The sequence below is a fragment of the Hippocampus bargibanti genome, linkage group LG03, assembly GCF_051943395.1.
Source record: "Hippocampus bargibanti isolate YZ-2025 linkage group LG03, ASM5194339v1, whole genome shotgun sequence".
Lineage (NCBI taxonomy): Eukaryota > Metazoa > Chordata > Actinopteri > Syngnathiformes > Syngnathidae > Hippocampus > Hippocampus bargibanti.
Window position 1 is genome coordinate 17040836 of NC_142736.1, and position 20423 is coordinate 17061258.

General features: G+C 39.8%; 1 protein-coding gene across 2 annotated transcripts in view; it reads right to left on the bottom strand.

The window, feature by feature from the left end:
* The window catches only part of scml2 (Scm polycomb group protein like 2), a 34027-nt gene extending 17558 nt beyond the window's left edge, over nucleotides 1–16469 (bottom strand). For both annotated transcript variants that reach the window (XM_088992296.1, XM_088992295.1), the window contains exons 1-7: nucleotides 16348–16469; nucleotides 12553–12626; nucleotides 12332–12397; nucleotides 11941–12011; nucleotides 10256–10490; nucleotides 9217–9305; nucleotides 8874–9117 (exon numbers count right to left, since the gene is read on the bottom strand). In XM_088992296.1, coding sequence (XP_088848422.1) covers nucleotides 8874–9117; nucleotides 9217–9305; nucleotides 10256–10490; nucleotides 11941–12011; nucleotides 12332–12397; nucleotides 12553–12574 — 727 coding nt within the window. In that variant the 5' untranslated portion in view covers nucleotides 12575–12626; nucleotides 16348–16469. The remainder of the gene's footprint in view (nucleotides 1–8873; nucleotides 9118–9216; nucleotides 9306–10255; nucleotides 10491–11940; nucleotides 12012–12331; nucleotides 12398–12552; nucleotides 12627–16347) is intronic.
* Nucleotides 16470–20423: the final 3954 nt, after the last annotated feature.

The window sequence follows — 20423 nt, forward strand, 5'->3', positions numbered from 1 at the left end:
GTGGAACCACACAGTGCTTTGTTCCAGTTGTGGAGGGGACAGCTCAATTGCTCACTAGGAGCAGTCACATGAGCAAGCAGAGGGAAAACCACAGCAGTGTGCTTATTTACAGCCAACCCGAGGACTACGTCGCCTGCAAGGCCAATCACAATTTGAGACCAGGGGCCAACTCTCATATTTATGCATTTGCATCTGTTACAATAGTTACACCCAAGCAGGAACATTTTTAACTGATTGTAAATTTAAGTTTGATAGATAGCTTAAATTGGATTTGATTGGCTAAAAATGGACTGGGCATTTTTCTCAAACTAAATGTGCATGTGAGAAGCAAGTGTTATTGTTGGAGATTTCCATCTCATGTTCCAAGTTGTGACAGTATCGGTGACTTTGAGTGTATTTACTTTTAAATGGTGGGTCCAAGCCTGGCAAATGCCATGGGAGTCACCAAATGAGGGTGTATAATTGGCTGTTGTGAGGTCATGTTAGCGACGAGCGGTTCATTGGTTACCATTTTTTGTTGAGAAGTAAATCTAAAAATACAAAACTGAAAGTCATATTAATTCATGATTAATTTTCAAAATGTCAAACCTTTAAGTAAAGAACATTTATGGATCATAAATCTGAAATTGTTCATTGCGATACCTGATTATATTCAACGTTTTGTGCAGGCACCACACATCCCATTCAACAATGGACATATGGCCCAGATCACGACTATATTATTCCAATTCGACCCTCTGACCTCTGTAACATAGCCTGAGGAAACACGCGTGTGCGTGTTGTGTGTGTGAGTGTATGTGTGTGCGCAAGCACATACACCAGAATGAGGTCGGTGAGTGTGTGTCTGCTGCCTGATGGGTGGGGGAGGGGTCCAAAAGAGTTCCTTCTCATCTATTTACACTATCCCCGCTTTTCACAAATTGAGCTTCCTCACATTATCAGTTGTTTCAACCACATACAAATACACGCACACACACACACTTGTTCTGAGCATCGTAAAGGAGCTGAGAAAAGTCCCTCAAACAACCAAATGCGGATGTATCTCTCCTGACTGACATACATGTCTCAAAACACACACCAATAGTAATGAGAGCGCCTAATAACGAGAGTATACGGAGGCTCAATCTTGTGTTAACTGCTTCCTGATGCTCTCTCGCAAACGCACATGATGAAAAACAAATGGGGCTCCAAATTTCCAGCCAATAAAAACAGCTCCAACTGCGGACAATTGAAGTTGAGTGCAGGAAAATCCCTCAAATTACAAGAGTGGATGATTAGAAGTTTTACCAGTTTAAATGCAGATACAAGTTTTACGACAATCAAAACCACACAATTCTCAAATTTAAACAAGAGAACAGTACTTCCTGAATGAGATCAGTGACCAATTTTACCTTATTTCACATCTTGAAGCCTTAACTGATAAATTCATGAGTGTGGCTACCCTTAAATACATTTTGTGTGACTACAAAGAAGTGCAAGTCAACATAGTTGTATTAAGTTCATCCTGTCTACTTGATATCTAATTTAAAACAGATTCTGTTAAAATTGCAAGTCAACATGTTTTGGACACAGCAACAAAAAAAAAAAACTACAACAAAAAAAGACAAATCGAAGTGTCACAAATTTTCTATTGTTAATGCAAACAACATGCTCACCAGGAAATTGCTTCCAAAAAGCAGAAATAATTCAGTGCTCCAGTTGCGGCTTCCCAAATTGTAATAGTAGCAACCGTGGTATCTGTGGGAAAGACAGACTGTCGCTTCCTGTTCCTTTCTCTAAAACAACGCTCCGTTTACAGATTTTCTCTCTCACTCTGTTTCACTCCAAACTTTTGAATGTGCTCTCATCCTCCACACTTCATATCTTCATGTCGGGCAATCTTGGTTCCTTCGCATTACTCGACGCACGACTCTCGCCTGTTTTGAGTCTACAACAAAGCCTGCTGGTGGAAGCTGTTGCGAAGCTTCCTTCCAAATGAATGGGAGGGGGGGTGGGCATTAGAGGGGATAGGGAGGGGTTAGGAGCAAGAGGAGTGAGTGGGTGTGGTGAATGGCATTGGGGGGGGGGGGGGTAAATCCTTTATTCTTGTTATCTCTAGACCATATCGACAGTCTGCATCAGTCACCTGCTTCACAGCGAATCCCCGGGGGAGGGGGCCGTGTCAGGGGAAAAGGGTTAAAGCCGAGGCTCCTGGGAGCTTACAGAGTTGAGAGAAGGGTAGTGGGGTGGGGTGTCAGCTTGGGAGACTGGGTAGAAGGTTCAACTGGATGTGAAGCATTTGAACTCAAACTCATAGTGGGAGCTGCTGTGCACAGAAGCATGCTTTCACTCAAAACACAGTCCAGCACACGCGCACACACATGCTCACTGAGGTCCCCTTTGGTGTAACCCGAGCTCTTTTCAGATGAAAAATGGCCTGGCCAAACGTCAGGATATAGTGGCATGATCAGATATCAGCCTGTCTGCAGAACAATGTGAAGCTTAGAAGGCAAAGGAAGCCCCACAAAAGTCACTGATATCTTTATCAGGCTCTGATAACCACACTTGAATATTGGGGTATAAAAACCCCACATGCTGACGTATTACTACTCTATTTAATGTTGCTTGATTATGTCATTTCCTTAATTGATAGCCACAGCTTTCCACAACAATTTGGCTTTTTGGTTAATATGATACAATTTGGAATTATTTGAAATCATCAACATTGAAATTGGGATGTAATATGACTAGCAGTTTTCATGTTTCATGAAACCCTGACGTAAACATGTGGACTGAACTTCTTAAGCACTGGATTTAACTCAAATCAATGTCATCTAAATTCGACTAAATGCTCAGTCAAAAAATACACAGTAAGATATATTTTTTATATAATACATGTATATTAATTCAGTGCGTTTTTACTTGATGATGCGTCTCCATGGAGCAGCACATTCACAATTTGATTCATTTTGTCACATCAAAACGGCTGCGGTGTTGACGTACTCAATAGGTGTCTTTGTACATGTAATGTAAATGTTACTTATGATTGTCACTAAAAGCACCATTCAAAATGGGATCGGCAGTGTTACACATCTGTATGAAGCAGAGTAAGTGGTATCTCGTCTGTATGGTCTTAACTGCCCAATTTACAAATCTAAGAAGCAAAAGGGGACAAGGCTCAAATTTGGGCACAGTTTGGGGGAAGACAAAGTATGTAGTTCTTCCTATGAGGGTACAACAGAAAATAATTGAGAATAACTGCTTTCGTTGTGTCTGGCAAAAATGTACAGCACAGAACAGAAGATAATAACAAAGCAAAGCCCTCAATGCAAACATGGCACCTGTCTAACTGTGCAAGTTAACCTCTTTAACTGAAGCACACACACACACACACACACACACACACACACACACACACACACACACACACACACACACACACACACACACACACACACACACACACACACACACACACACACACACACACACACACACGCACACACACAGACACACGCACAGTAGGTGTGAAAACATGGTGAAAATCTGTCTTAAATCCCCCACATGAAGTCTCCATGCGAGGACCTCATATCAAGTCGGTGATGTGCAACCTCGAGGATTAACTTAATCTGTTGGCCATGGAGTCTGGTATGGAACTACATCTCGTGCAGACACTAACATATTTGAGCATGAATATAATAATATTGCATAAATCCTGCGAGAATATGGCATATGTCAGTGGTTGCACCAGATGCCTTCATTGAGTAAACCTTCTCCAAATAGACACGTACATTCACCATATAGACCAGTGGTCTCAAACTTGCGGCCCGCGGGCCAACTGCGGTCCCGAAAGAATATTTTTGTGGCCTGCCTCGACATGAAAGATTAATGTTAGTGCGGCCCACATGATTGATATGAATGAAACTTGTGTGTGGAGCTTAACAAACCACTGAACAAACCATGGAACAAACCACCATTTTGGAGCTACAGAGGGAATTTAATCACAGATGACAGACAAGACGCACAAAGCCACATTTCAAATTTTTGCGGACCCATTCTCTTTTGATGTGCAAGATGCCCCTCCTGTGTTCCAAATAGAGTCCTGTGACCTACAGTGCCACTCTGCACTAAAAGCCAAGTTCAGGGATGTGAATGGAGAAGCAGACAAGCTTGGGCAATTTTTGAGAGTTAACCCCCAGCTTCCCTGAACTTTCCCGAATATTCAAGCGGACCATGTGTCTTTTTGGGAGTACATACTTATGTGAGAAGCTCTTCTCCACCTTGAACTTCAATAAGTCCAAGTACGGGTCCAGACTTACTGATGAGCATCTTCAAGTCCTACAGAGTCTCCACTGCCTCCTCCCTCAAGCCAAATGTGGCTCGGCTTTGTGAAAAGAAGCGCTGCCAGGTCTCTAGCAGCAAGAAGTAGGCAAGAGAAGCCATGTTTGGGACAGTTTATGTTCAATATTTTATTTATGTTCAGAAAGTTAAAGGTTAAAGAACCGTGAATACAGACATTTGAAACGTTATTAAAATAATTAGTTTCCTGTGTTTTTTTTTCAGTCGTCTGTATCTGCCTTATGATCTTCTTCTTTTCCTTTTGGATTTTCCCTTCAAGGGGTCACCACAGCGAATCAGTGTCCTCCATCTTCAGAGGTTTGATTCGCATGTTTGTTTTGGCCAAGCTTTTACGTCGGATGCCCTTCCTGACACAACCCTCTGTATTTATCCGGGCTTGGGACCTGCCTTATGATCATTATCATTATTTTATTTATTTATTACTGGTTAATTTATTTTTTATTCATTTTTTCCATTTATTCATTTAATTCATTTTTTTGTGTGTTAAAAATAACGATTTTGAGAACATTGGAATGTTTTATCTGTGCTTTTCTTGTGAAAATCCTGATGCGGCCAGGCCTCACCCAGACTCTGCCACCAGCGGCCCCCGGGTAAATTGAGTTTAAGACCCGATATAGACCATGATTCATGTTTAAAATGTAATATTGTGGTATCGCGGCAAAGATGGGGATAGACCTTCCATTTTCTTTATAGTTTTTGTAAGATTTGATAAAATTCTTCCCTGTACCACATCCTAGAATCTTATAGTATCCACAGGATATCAACCCATTTGTGTGTGATTTCCAGGAGGTAGTCTGCATTAAGCTTTATCGTTTGTCATAAAAATTACATGCCGACATAATCATGACGGCAAACACGTCAAAATAAATATCTTAGTTTAGCCATCACATTTTAAGAACATGAACCATTAACATCAGCGCCAAGTCATGCACAGGCATATACAACTGTTTTGTACCACATCCAACAATTCCAAGGGCCGATTGACATGGCTGGCTGCAATACAGTGGATGATTCGATCAGTTTGATTCATTGGTAATATGATTCTATATTGAACGGCTCAACTTATGATGAGGAGATGTTGTCATGAGTTTCTTGTCATTTGAACAATTCAGTTACAAGAAATGTTGACCAAAGACCTAAGAATAAGGTTGAGTTTTCATTGTCATCCTAAAATATTGTCAAGAGATGCAAAAGAAGCTAACACACACCTGTGGTACTTCATATAAAAAGGACTTGTCGTTATTCATTTGTGGTACTTGACTACTGTAACAATGAATTTCCTTTTCAAATGAATATGGTTATGTATAGGATGTCTTAATCTACCTATCCATGCATTTGATTGATCTCACTTTGTGCATTGTGGCCAGTGCTTCAGTAAAAGTGCAGGTTTTCACATGCAACTCAACTATGACATGAGGTAGCCTCATTCTTTCGTAATGTGTAATGAGTTAGTGTTTACCATTCCTCGGGTGCCAAGATAAGTTCTGGATTAATTTTGTCTGAACACCAAGATAACCACACAAGGACATGCTAATATCAAGTGTACTTCCGAACACTAGGATGTCTGAAAATTACCTGACTGATTACCTTGTTGTTTTTTACTTACAACTCATGATTTATTTTCTTTGGCCAGCTATCTTTTTTTTTAATCAAGTGGAGCTCAGTCAGGAGTAGATCTTTGATTTGTTTATACCGCATATACATATCCTTAGTCATATCCAAGTGTCCTTGGGTGTTTTGAAAGGCGCTTGAAATAAAATGTATTAGTATTATTATTATATGAAGTATATAACTATGAAGGTCCTAGATCAGGGGTGGGCAAACATTTTGACTCGCGGAAGGGGCATTTGGAGGGAGTGTTTGGGCCGGATATACTAAACCTAAAGCATTAAATGTTCAGCTCAGAGCTTTTCAGTTCATAAAATTGTCTCAAGGTATATGCAAGATATGGCATTTACATAATATTTCGCAGAAACTGGGAGGAGGAAATGTAAATAGATTAAAATAACATACGCACTGTGATTTATCAAGATTGCGTCTGTTTTTAATACGTTTCAATCGAAGGTACAAAGTTAAAGAAAGTTAAAGAAAGAAAAGGTTTGTTGAAAAATGGAATCACTTTCAATATTCAAAACATATTATTACACAACGAAATACTCAAGCTCAATAATATCTACATGGGTTAAACTCTGCAAAATCATGGATGGATTGTCCTGACCGCGCGCTCTACAAACTCGCCACGGACACCCTTGCTTTCACACCCAAACAATACACGTGTCTCATTGCCAAGCACACAGACATAGGCTACCTGCAGTTGAAATTTGCATACTCGGCACGGCAGCCAATCGGAAGCCTGCTCCGTGCTTCGGACTTTCCCAAGCGTTATAAGGTAGTGCATTTGCATATCATTTTCCAAAATAGATGCACAGAACCTCAGACCTAACAACATTTGTGACGCTACAAAACTTACAATGTACTTACATCATACCGTGACTGTAAAGTGTACTTGAGAGTTATAAAGGGCGCTTAGAGGCTTGTAGCAGACAACGCAACGCTAACATTGCATTGTGCACCATGACGACAAGCGACAACTGGAGCAACATCTTCAGCCACGGATATTTACCATGAATTAAGCAAGGTGGCATTTGTGGTACGTACAGCCTTAATTTAAAAAAGAACTTGATACCCTGCGACAATGTTTTTTTTTTCCAGTTACTCGTCTTATTGTGTTTCAAGTTGTGAAAAATGGGGCAGGAAGCATTATGGCCGGGCAGGCAACTTTTCAGAGTTGTCTGCCCTGTTGTCCGCTAACTTTTTGTCATACACTGTTTTTACTATAATTTGGACAAGTTCGGCGGGCCGGATTAAAAAGATGGCCGCAGTTTGCTCATGTCTGTCCTAGATCATTAAATGTCCTCAATCATGGACAAATGTAACCAACCCACATAGCACATCCACCGTTTAGGGGGCGAAAAATTAAAGCCTGAAAGGTGAAGGCGATAAGTGTGTATCTATTTCGTGAGCTCAAGAAAAAGACCCATGCTCTCTGGTGTTTCGGGACCTTTAGAGGCAGTTGGGTTTCAAGTGACAACAACAAGATATACTCTGTCCAACCTGCTATTTGACACTGGCCAAAAACCCTAATGGCTCTAGTATCACTATACATTTATGTGCACGGACAGGAAAAAAAAAATCCTAATCTGACTCTCGTCTACATCAATGATTTTCAACCACTGTGCCGCGGCACAAGAGTGTGCCATGAGAGATCGTCAGCTGTGCCGTGAAAAATTATCCAATGCCCCTTTTTGAAATTTACAAACATTTATTAATCATTTTCTGCCAATATTATGTCATTATCCTGTGTCCGTGACGAAAAGACTGGGAGGGTAATTTAATATTCGTCCTTGTGGCAACACGTCACTGATTGCCTCTTTCCTGCGAGATGGTTCGTGGTGTGCAGCAAAAAAAAAATCCAATGTAAAAAAACGTGCCCTGGTTCAAAAAGGTTGAAAAACACTAGTCTACATTATGACATGTATGCCTCCTTCAAATGGATGATGTATCTTGCACTGCCGTCTGGTGGTAAGGGTTGGTAATGCCACAACTCTTGGAATAAGAAAATCATGAGTCAATGCTATGCTAAATTTATGTTTCACACGAGTAGTTTTGTACTGAGGTCTGTACCACAACAAAATATGTATTATATAAAATGAATGGGCGGAAGGAATTTGATCTTGTTTTTTTAATACTCAAATTTGTCATGGGATGTAAAGTTGCCAAAAACAAAACTGGATTCAAATTGGTAAACTGGTGAGAAACATTAACAAAATTCAAAATTACTTCAACTAAAAATATGCTCTGTTTTATTCTGTAACGTGACTGGTATGAAAACCTTTTGAAATTGCTACAAAATATTTTGAAAAGCACCACCCACATCACATGCAGAGTACACGGAGAGTTGGAGTTCTTTAAGCATTTGTAATTACTGTTAGAGCCGTTTAATTTGTATAAGACCATTGTTGATGCTAGTATCCTTTCTTTAGTTGAAATTATCAAGTTTGGTTAGACGTGTTATTGTTTAAATACTCTTTTTTTCATGATACTTTTACACTAAATGAACATGCTTTTCCTTTTACTTTTATTTTTACTGAGCTCACTAAAACTGATGCTACATGATGGCTCCCATGGCTCAACAGTGAGCGTGTGAATGCAAATAATAAGTTACAATCAGCATGAAAAACACATAAATGTCAGTCGGAGACTACTTTTCATTATAAAGTCTGATAATATTGTCAATTTTGACAGATGACGGGGTGGTGGTCTGAAAATTAAACCTCAGAATAAACAGGGGTTGACGATAAAATGATGTGGTTGGTTTGCTCAGAAAGTTACGATGCCTTTGATGATAAAAACAACAAAAAGTAAAATGCTGTTGTCAATTTGTCTGCAATACAGTCAACACTGCTGCGTCATTGAGGAAAAACATCGACATCAAAATAAAATGCAAGCCAAATTAAAGTGAAAGCTTTACTCACAGAAGTTTCCAGGCGGCTGTAGACTGTGTTTCGTCAGCACACACCAACCGACGGGGAAGATGTCTCTGGACTCGAAGGGGCACCAATAATCAAAGGCACCTCGCCAGCCATCAAACATGACAAAGATCTCCTGACCTTTGACCTCGCCCACAGTGGCTGGACAAATAAGGTAAGGGTTCTTCCTGTCCACGGCTTCCAGCTTCATACCAGGCTTGAAGTAGTTTTTTATGGGGCTAACAGGTTCCTAGACACAATTTATTTTTGAGTGAAACATTGTATTTATATCACCCCCCCAAAAAGAAATACATGTATGTTTTTTTGTTGCCATAATTCAAGAACAAACCTTCTTAAAAGCAGAGGCTGGTGCCATCTCTGCTCCACTCAGGGTTCGGAGAAGGAACATTGGCCATGAGGATGCGTTCATTCGAAAGCCTGAAAACAAATACAAGCCAATATTTCATTTATTTTATGATGCTAGTGTGGACAAGCAATGTATTAAAAAGCATGGATCAATGAAAATGTCTTCATTTGCAACAAGATTAAACGTAGCGCCGACTGAAGGATGACTGACATTATGCCAACTACGGTTGGACTGAATTTTTACTGGAGCATTGTACACCTGAAATAGAATCCAAGATCGATTCATCACAAACACAGAATGATTAGGGCACAAGCTGTTACACCTACAGAATGGATTTAGAGTGAATTACTCTTGTGAATGAATAAATATGGATCTATATCTTTCTATCTATCAATTGTTCAATCATGAGTAGGAGTCTCTCATTGGCAGGCTAGAACAGCTTCCATTTTTATTTTAGTTCATCGAAAAGATGTTTGCTGATGTAGACAGGGGGCTCTGGTTATTAAACACCAAACCCTCCCAAACTTTATGGTGCACTGCGACAAAGTTATGCTGGAAAAGAAAAGGGCCTTCTCCAAACAGACCCATGTTCACAGAGTAGAAATGTCTATAAAAATATTGGGAAAGTTTCTAGTATACTTGTGAGTATTTATTTACATGCTACACATGTAAGTGTAGCAGAGGATTTGCCTTGGTAGGAAAAGACGAGTAATAGTAACAACAGTGACAATGGATTTTCTCCATGAAAGCATCCAATTAAGTCGGCCTCTAAAACAGATGGTGCTAAATGGAATCAATACTTTTGTACTGTCTGAAGATGCAAATGTGTAAGGTGGCATCATGAAAGATGGTTATTGGTGGATTAAACGTCTCAATCTTAGATGCAGTCCACTTACTCGTTACCATTTTATGATATTTGGGATATGCTGTTGATTCAATCAGGTTCATAAATGTTTGTGGATCCATCAGGAAGCCTCAATCCTCTGTATGAAAGGGCATGCTCATTTAAGTGTGATCTCACCCAGTGGAGGCTGCAGCATGTCACCATTCCTCTCACAAGTTCCTATAGGTTGGATGTCAGACGAGTCGACCAGTCTCCAGAAGTCATTGGTGTTGTCGCTCCCATCTAGACGCAGGCGTAATCGAGTACCCACCATTCCCATCACAGTGGCGATGCAAACAGAGTTGGAATTGCGCGGGTCACGAGCCTCAAGCTTCATGCCAGCTTTGAAGTCATTGCAGGGGGGGATTCTGGACTGTACACACACAAGCATGCGCACACAAAGGGAATATCCATGACAGGAGTGTAAAGCGAGGTTCATTGGAGTGAAACCATTGACACTACAATGTCCCACTTGAATAATGCAAACCATCTTTTGCTCCACAGCTCAATAGATCATGGATTTTTTTTGTACTTCTTATGAACACAGACATAGGAACTATTCCATGTTGACAAAAAACATTTTTAAAAATCCTTCCACAAGTTCGAATTCAGAGTTGAGTGCATTGAGTGCACTGCAGCAACAAGTTACAAAAAAGGGACTTTTCATGTGAATGGAACACATTCATGAAGTGACGCATGAGCCGTAAACACGGTGCGCTGTATATCCACCTTCTATCTAACGCATTTGCAAGTTCACAGTTTTGCTCTTGAGTCAGTCCCCCGATATGTTTATCCGTTCTGCAATCTACTTGTTACCACTGGCTGCTTTTTGCTCCTTCATCCACCATTTCCTCTTTCATCTAGAACTGCTTCAAACTACAAAGCACATGAGGGAAAAGTGGTTAAGATCGCATAACTGTCCGTGTTTCATGTTGTGTTTATTATTTTACTTTTTGTTCATTATTTTGTATTTTGCTTTGTTATAGCTGCAGCTGATATAAAAGTGCTATATAAATCAGTGAGGGTGCCCTTCTTTACAGTTTCTTCTATATTTTGTTATTCTACTTTTTCCTTTCATAACTTTGCTGCTGTGCATTGGGAATTTCTCCATTGTGGGACTAACAAACATTGTATTATCTTATTGTATTACATTGCATTTCTTTTCGTGCCAGTATGTTTTGTCGACCAATTGCTATGAATTTTTTTCCCAGGGTGGATAGGCAAGACTTAAACACATTAAAGAGGTCTATGTTAATTTTGTGTGTGGAGGGGGTGAATGAATCATACAGTTAATATTAATACGGAAACAAAAAGCCGACAGATAACACAATGGATGAACAAAAAATCTCAATTAAACTGCTGTATGAACATAACTTTACCAATAGCACTTGTCTTAAGTACTGTTGCTCTGTGTGTGAAGCAGTAGCTATATTAGCCCATTTGCAGGATTTTGCATACATCAATTTACTGGACCATCATGTGAAATTATATGCTTTGATTGAACATTTCTCAGTTCAAATATTATTATGTTAAATCTTTTTGAATGCTTATGTGTCATATGGTTGTCAAATAACGTAGCAATTGTTTGAAAATTTATCTGACCCAGATATCCACACAAATTTCCATTAGCCTATCAACGCTGTCTTGTATGCCAAATAATGAGAATAGTTGTTATGTAATCCCGTTAAAAGAATGGTACCGTATGTTTGAAGTTTGAGGGAGTCTTAAACAATATTTTTGATGTTGGCTCTATTTTGCTAATTTTCAAAGGTTGGCGCGGAAGGTATATGTGAAAAGCTTCATATTTAGTAATAATCAGCTACCTGTTTGAAGCAAGTCGGTGAAGCTGCAGTGGAAGAGGTCTCTCTCAGGTAGTCTTCCCAACTAAATGGCTCTGGGGAAAAAAATCAAACAAGGCTGTAACAAATAACACGGCATACACTTTTGAAAAGAAAGACAGCACTTTCTTGCCATTAAACACATTCACTCACTCAAATTAAGAAAAATACATTTTACATATGACTTGGCTGTTTGGTGCAATAAAATATAGTTTTATAGAGTTTTGTGTAGATTATGGTTGCCTTTTTTTTGTTTAGTTGGTTTCCCGGGAAGGGACTAGATTGCCAAACTGCTTGAAAACAATGGGCGCCTAGCATTTCTCACTTTTTCACAGTGAATAGGGTAACCAATGACAAAATTAAGGGGAGCACTAACCATTAGATTTGTCGAGCGCAGAGCCTGCGCCGATGCTCGGCCTCTCCTTCTTCTCTTCTTTCTGATCTGGAATCAAATAATGGTCATTTGCATTGCATACAGTAGGATCACCAGACACTTCATTAGTTGCACCTGAAAACTCAACAGAAAACCATTATTCTTTGCTCTATCAAAAATCCAACTGAAACAAATATTACTAGCATGAGAAGAGACAGACCAACCTTTGTGGGGTGTTCGGGCCATGATGAACAAGATGTTAGCCCACAGCAGCAGAGAAAGTCAAACAGGCTCTTAACTAAAACAACACACCATAGCCCCTCATTATTTAAAAAAAGCACACAAACACCACAGGAAAAAGCAGTGGAATCATAATAAAACAAGAACATGGTTCACTTGGAGCAGTTATTGGGCACACTTTAGCATTATTAATGTTTTATATTTTTACCCATCCATTTTCAAATGCGTAGGTAATTTTACACCAACAGCAGACCCAAAAATATTTTTAAAACAGTCTTCAAAATGAATTATTTCTGTATTGGATTTTAATTACAGATTGTTATCCACCTTCACAGGCTTTCTCAACTAAATCGCGGTTAGAAAACCCACAATGTTTTAAAACATTATATATATTTTTTAATCTCCTGTCTTGAAAACAATGGTCAAAGCAAAAAAAAAGTCATTATTTATTTATTTGTAGTTAGTGATTTATTTAGTTATTAATTTTATTGTATTTGTGTATTTGTGTTTATTTATTTAAACATTTATTTGTTTTATTTGCTTGTTTATTTATTTGTTTATTTGTGAGAAGATTTTCAGATTTTAGTGCTTTACTTTATATGAACCACTGTTGAATTACAGACATAAACAGAGGTAGACATCATCTTTGGATACTTGTACTCAAAAAAAAAAAAATCAAGACAACTGTGATAATTTGGATGTGGTTGTCATTTTCTTCTCCAATGCATTGCAGAGGTAATGAAGAGCCCGGATGTTGGAAATGGCAGCTGGCCAAAATCAAGTTACTTTGACTCTATCTCTGTCATGATCTGGTTGGCGACCAACGTGTGGTGCTGTCGGCCCCGCCTGCACCTGCACAGGTGCTGGTCGTCGGCAGACTGCCACGTTCGGATTGGCGACCAACGGGTAGCGCTGTCAGCCCTGCCTGCAGCCTCGCAGGTGCTGGTCGTTCCAGTCAGGGGCAGTCAAAAGGACTCCCGGCACGACCGTCACTGTATGCAATTGTATGCATTGTGCATTGTATATGCCTTGTATGTTGTGCATATGTTTGTTTCATCTTGGCAGACTTTTATTCTTGGTTTTTCTTTGATACTTTGTATTTTTCTGTTCAGATGATTTTGATGTTTTAGATTTTGTTCCTATTGACTTTATTTTAATACAATTTCTTAAATACAACCTGCTGCTCCCTCCTGCCTGCTTTTTGGGGATCCACAACCGCCATCACCACCTTGCAAACCGTGACAATCTCGGGAGTAAAAAAAAATATGTGACATCCCCACTCTTTTGTGTGTTGAATTCATTGGTTTTTAGAGTAACACTTTAACAATTAATTGTAATATTCATTAAGGTGAAAATCTGACGAAAGATTCCAGCTGAACCATTGTCTAGTTTCCAATGTCGGTTGTCAATATTTAGCTGGGAGAAAATGAAAAAGATGGAAATAATTCAAAATACTGCAGAATGTTCACCAGAGAAGTGACAACTCTGCAATGCCGTGTAATCGCCACTCCCTGTGCGCTTTTGTGTCTTTGCAGAGAAAGCCTTTGAATGGGAAGGAGCCATAAAGATTCCAAGGTGCTATAAAAAGCCATTACGACATGTGGATGTGGGACGTCTCCAGACCCACTTGAAAAGGATTCCAGTTCTGTCACTTGCTCAGCGACAGACAGATTCAGTGTTTGCACACCTCAGTCTGCTCCACTCATGAGGGTCATGCTTCAGAGCTCTGAGAGCAGGAAGCACTTCATTTTTTACAGCCTCCATTTCCACTCGAGCGGCCCCTCGACTGTGATTAGTGTTATGATGCTTCACATGAGCAAGATGAGGGGGAAAAAAATTGGTGGTTTCATGAGCAGTTATAACTTTTGATTGACAGGAGTTGTCAAAGGCATTATTAACATGAGCAGCAAGCGTTGAATAGATGACACCATTTGTGAGAACAAATAGGGCCTTTCAAAATTAACTGCGCATTTCTCACCACACCCACAAAAAAATTGAGAGAAGTAGAATCAGATAGGGTAGTACATGAAATGTGAGTGAAACAAACAAGCGAGAAATGGCATGAGCTGATTTTGCAGCTATACGTAACGTAAATCGTGGTCAGGAAAAAGGATACGGGCAAAATGAGAGATGACAGGTAGAAGGGATCATTTCCCCTCATGTAAACATTTTTAAATTAAACAAAAATTAGCAGGACATAACATCTCCACAGCAATTAAATTTTGAAGCATTTATCGAGATGCCTGATTTAGGATGTATTCACACCAGCATTGTTTGGTGCACTTCAAACGAAACAGGACTTATTTTCCACAATGCTGTGGTCTCAATACACATAAAGTGCGGACCAAAGATTGAGATCCATTTTTTTCAGTGACTCTCGGTGCGTTTCCAAATGAACTCGATGCGGTTTGCCACAGTTCTGAAGAGAAAACACAGTTGATCCACACCAAAATTAAGATCTAAGTGCTTTTTTGAGATTAACATGCCATCATACCCTAGCATCATAAGAAATATTAACCTGTACTAAATATTGATCCTATGTGATTGTTTGTCTTTATCCATGCCACTGCCAGCATGTCCTGAGTCACAGATTCTCCACCGCGTTCCAAAATGTTGAAAATATAATTGCAAAATGTGCATAGAACGTGCAACTCTCCATACTCAAAATTATTTTCTAAGAACTGCAGAAACATACAGATCAACAATGCTGAATGTAGAAATTCCGGGTTTGTGCTTTAGGTTCTGCCTTCATTATGTCTGTCCAATGGAGTCAACCAGTCATCATAAGCGTCGATGTGCTTACAGAATGTGCACTTAGTACGGGGTGGATAAGAACTTCAATAAAAAAAGAGATCCACTTAAAAAAATTAAGCTGACCATAACAATTTTTAATTGTGATGTTCCAATTCATGCATTCTAAATACTATTGTATACATTATAATTATTGTTATTATGAAAAAAGAAATAAATACTTCACAGATTTCATTTCCACTTTCACTGTTTTTTTTTGGGGGGGCGGGGGTCATAACACTTGCGATAAACAAGAAATAACTACATTGGGACTCATAATGACTGCACAACATTGACATTTTTTTAAAATATTGAGCTATGCATTATTTAATGGTATAATTAACGAAAAAATACTTTTTGTCATATTACTTTTCAAAAACGTACGATACCAATGTACTTAACGTTTATCTACAATACATTTAATACTGAAAAAACACTTGTTTTGAAACATTTACTTAGACATTGTGGTGATGCTAGGAGAGCTAATAAAATGTTATCCTGAAGAAAGAATTGATTTTAAACATTTATTTGGTGATGATTGCGATAGATAGGTAAATACAGTAAGTACATCGATAGACATAAATGAGTAATAGAAAAAAGTGTATGACGCATTTCCATTCTTCCCAATTTGGTGGGCGGGACTCCGGTCATTATTCTCAAGGCTAGCGGCTGCTAATGCTGAATTAATAAACACCACACTGGGCTCCAATCCTACTCAGTGGGAGCACTTGTTTACTAAACAGCGCGTGGGAATACAGCGAACACAAGCGTAAAGCGCCGCATTTCAACGGAAACCACTAAACTGTAACAATAATAAGAAGTCGCCTTCAACAAGCGACATGCAATACAGTGGAGTAAAAACACACTGCCAGGACATATCCTCCATGGGGATGAAACGCCGCTATTCTGTCTCAAATGAGGGAACTGGTGGGTGGAATAACATCTTGGGAGTATGCGCTGGAGAGGAAAAATAACAAAGGAACACGTACCGAGGGTTGAAAGTGATTATTTTGATGGTGGAGCCCTCACTTTCTGTCAAATGCAGGCGGCCGCCATGTTCGCTGCAGCTACGCGCATGTCCGTCGTCGCCGCCGCCACCACACACGCACGCGCGCACACGCGAGTACTCAGAAATCGGGGGGGGGGGGGGGGGGATTGAGAAAATAGTTTCCCTCGCCCCAAATGCTATTTTTTTACGCTTTGGTTTGATTACAAAGATGGGACATGATAACAAAAACAATGTTTGCGTCGTTTCCAGATTGCAGGGAAATAAGGACAGTTGTGTCATCGATGAGAAGGTTTCTTCAGCCGTCATCTGTACACATTTGAAGGTTTCGGACGTTTCGCCTCCTATCCAAGAGGCTTCGTCAGCGAACTAAATATATATATATATATATATATATATATATATATATATATATATATATATATATATATATATATATATATATATATATATATATATATATATACAGTAAAGTCTCGTTATATCGATATCGGATATATCGATAGTCCCGGTTATATCGATGCTATTTCTATGCACGCACGGAGAAAATTACATGCAAACAGGGTCGGATATAAATCGATAGTCCCGGTTATATCGATATTTTTTCGGACTCCCTTGAATATCGATATAACGAGACTTTACTGTATATATATATATATATATATATATATATATATATAACAAAGTAATGTAGTTTATTAAATACATTGTAAGAATAAAAATTGTAAAGAGCAGTACATCAGAATCAGAATCAGAATCATCTTTATTGCCAAGTATGTAGAACACACAAGGAATTAGTTTCCGGTAGAACACGCTGCACTAGTATCGTTGTCAAAAAAAAACTGCTAAGTGGCACACATACATTGGGGAGACTCAACAAATTCTCAAAAAAAGACTTTATCAACATCGCAGGGATAATACAAGTGGGCCTCAATCGGCAGTACATTTGCACCTAAAAGCTAGCAACCACTCATTTGACGACAATGAGGTTAAAATCTTAGCGAAAGAACATAGATGGTTTGAAAGGGGGGTAAAAGAAGCGATTCTTATAAAACAACAAAATCCTTCATTAAACCGGTCTGGTGGGGTGAGGTTCAATTTGGATCGTTCATACAATAGCCTGCTTAGGCAAAACAGGTTAGGCAACATTTGTAATGCTGATGAGGTGATACCGGTGGGAGTGGGGCAAATAGGCCAGTCGTTAGTCAGGAATGTAGGAACAATCAGTGGGGGCATCAGGGAGTGGTCCTCTGCTCCCCCCACCCTGAGAGTAGGGACCTATCATAGCTGTGTCCGGCGCCGCCATGTCTGGACATTAGGGATATATAAATAGGGCCGATACGACCAGTCAGACTTTAGTTCGCTGACGAAGCCTCTTGGATAGGAGGCGAAACGTCCGAAACCTTCAAATTTGTATGGATGATGGCTGAAGAAACCTTCTCATCGATGGACCAGTCCTGTACGACTGAGAGCTTACACAGACGACAGTTGTGTCAGTACCTCATCGGCATCTCGGTGGACAGATGACATCATTTTTTTCAGTGGGAGAGCATTGTCGACAGTTCGCACAGTGGATCGGAAACGCGTGCAAACACTGTGTGTGTGTGTGTTATTCTTCTTCTTTTCCTTTCTGCTTTTCCCTTCAGGGGTCGCCACAGCGAATCAATGTCCTCCATTTAACCCGGTTTTGTGCATCATCTTCTCTCACACCAGCTACCTTCATGTCCTCTTTGACCACATCCATAAACCTCCTCTTCGATTTTCCTCTCAGTCTCCTGCCTGGCAGTTCAAGGCTCAGCATCCTTCTCCCGATATAGTCACTTTCTCTCCTCTGGACATGTCCAAACCATCTCAGTCTGGCCTCTCTGACTTTCTCTCCAAAGCCTCTAATATGAGTTGTCCCTGTAATGTACTCATTCCTGATCCTATCCAACCTGGTCACTCCCAAAGAAAACCTCAACATCTTCAGCTCTGCTTCCTGTCTTTTCTTCAGTGGCACTGTCGCCAGTCCAAACATCATGGCTGGTCTCACCACTGTTTTATACACTTTTGCTTTCTTCCTACTGAAACCCTTCTATCACACATCACACCTGAATATTCTTCTCCAGTCGCTCCAGCCAGCCTGGTCACGCTTCTTCACCTCTTTTTTTTTCAAGATGGCGCCTGAGTATGGTCGTGCCGGGAGTCCTTTTGACTGCCACTGACTGGAACAATCAGCAAGTGCTCTCATGAGCCTTGCTTTTTTGTTGTTTTTGTCTTGTTATTGTGTTTTCTTTTGTCACTTTATGTTGTTGTGCGTCACGTGGAACGGATACAGATTGTTTTTGAGCATTTTTGGCCACGACAATCATCAAGGAGGAGATTGTGCTGAGCAGTTGCGCCTTTCGGCAGCATGAATATGCCAGTACTGTTTTTGAATTGAATTTGAACAACTTAAACCCTGACCCTAAGCTTCTAGCCTTGCTCCCTTTCCACCTGGTCTCATGGACACACAGTATGTCTACCTTCCTTCTCTGCATCATGTCAACCAGCTCTCTACCTTTACCTATCATAGTTCCTACATTCAAAGTTCCTACTCTTAGTTCTATACTCTTGGCGTTCCATTTCTCTCTTTTCCTCCGGGCACACCTCCCTACTCGTGTCTTATTGAAAACCATAATAAATGCATAAAACAGCCATGAATTTGAGTGGGAATCATTTTAGCCTATCTCTGTGTAACTGCACCATCTAAATCACAGGTGTCAAAGTCAAGGCCCACGGGCCAAATCCGGCCCGCCACATCATTTTTTTCGGCCTGCGAAAGCAAATCAAACTTGTTAAATTCCATGATGATTGCTAAAATCTGAGCCAAAATTTAATATTTTTGGATGTCAACCACAATAAAAGTCATTCTTGACTTCAGATTTGAAAACAAGTTATTCATTAATTTGCTGTGTGCTCTATATGTAATATTTGAAGGGATTTAAACATTCTAATGGGTTCCCCAAATTCATAACGGCCCTCGAGAGGAAACCATAACTACAATGTGGCCCGCGGCAAAAAATGACTTTGACACCCCTGATCTAAATATAGTGAAGGTTTCGGACGTTTCGCCTCCTATCCAAGAGACTTCGTCAGCGAACTAAAAACTTTTTAGTTCGCTGACGAAGTCTCTTGGATAGGAGGCGAAACGTGCGAAACCTTCACTTTTGTACAGATGACGGCTGAAGAAACCTTCTCATCGATGGACCACTCCTGTACGACTGAGAGCTTACACAGACGTGATCTAAATATACATTTTATTTTCAAAGACTAGTTTAATTTTTGATCATAAAAGGTATAAAATCTAAATACAAACTCAAATTTCTGGAAAACATCCAAACGTGCAGTATATATATATATATCTCTAAGTGTTGACAGGAAAAAAATAGGATTATTCTTGTGAAATTTGTGAATCATCTGAAATTGAATTTGTATGCTCGGATGTGTTGCACCCGTTATGTTGTGCACTGTGGCCGCACCAGCCAGTCGAGGACTATGTATGTATATATTCATTTTTTCTTTCTTTCTTTCTTTCTTTCTTTCTTTCTTTCTTTCTTTCTTTCTTTCTTTCTTTCTTTCTTTCTTTCTTTCTTTCTTTCTTTCTTTCTTTCTTTCTTTCTTTCTTTCGTCGTCCGTCCGTCCGTTCGTTCGTTCGTTCGTTTTCTTTCGTTCGTTCGTTCGTTCGTTCGTTCGTTCGTTCGTTCGTTCGTTCGTTCGTTCGTTCGTCCGTTCGTTCATTCATTCATTCATTCATTCATTATCCAAACTGCTTTAATGTCACTCGCGTCGTTTGGGGATCTGGAACCTATCACAGGTGACTTCAGGCAGTAGGTGGGGGACACCCTGAACCGTATGCCAGCCAATTGCTGGGCACATTCAGACAAAAAAAACATCCACTTTCACACTCACATTCACACCTATAGGGACAATTTAGAATGTTCGTTAAGCCCATCATGGATGTTTTTGGAATGTTGTTTTACAGTGTCAAAGAGTATTTTCCTCACACTGAGTGGGGATTTGTTTTACTCCATAAATGAA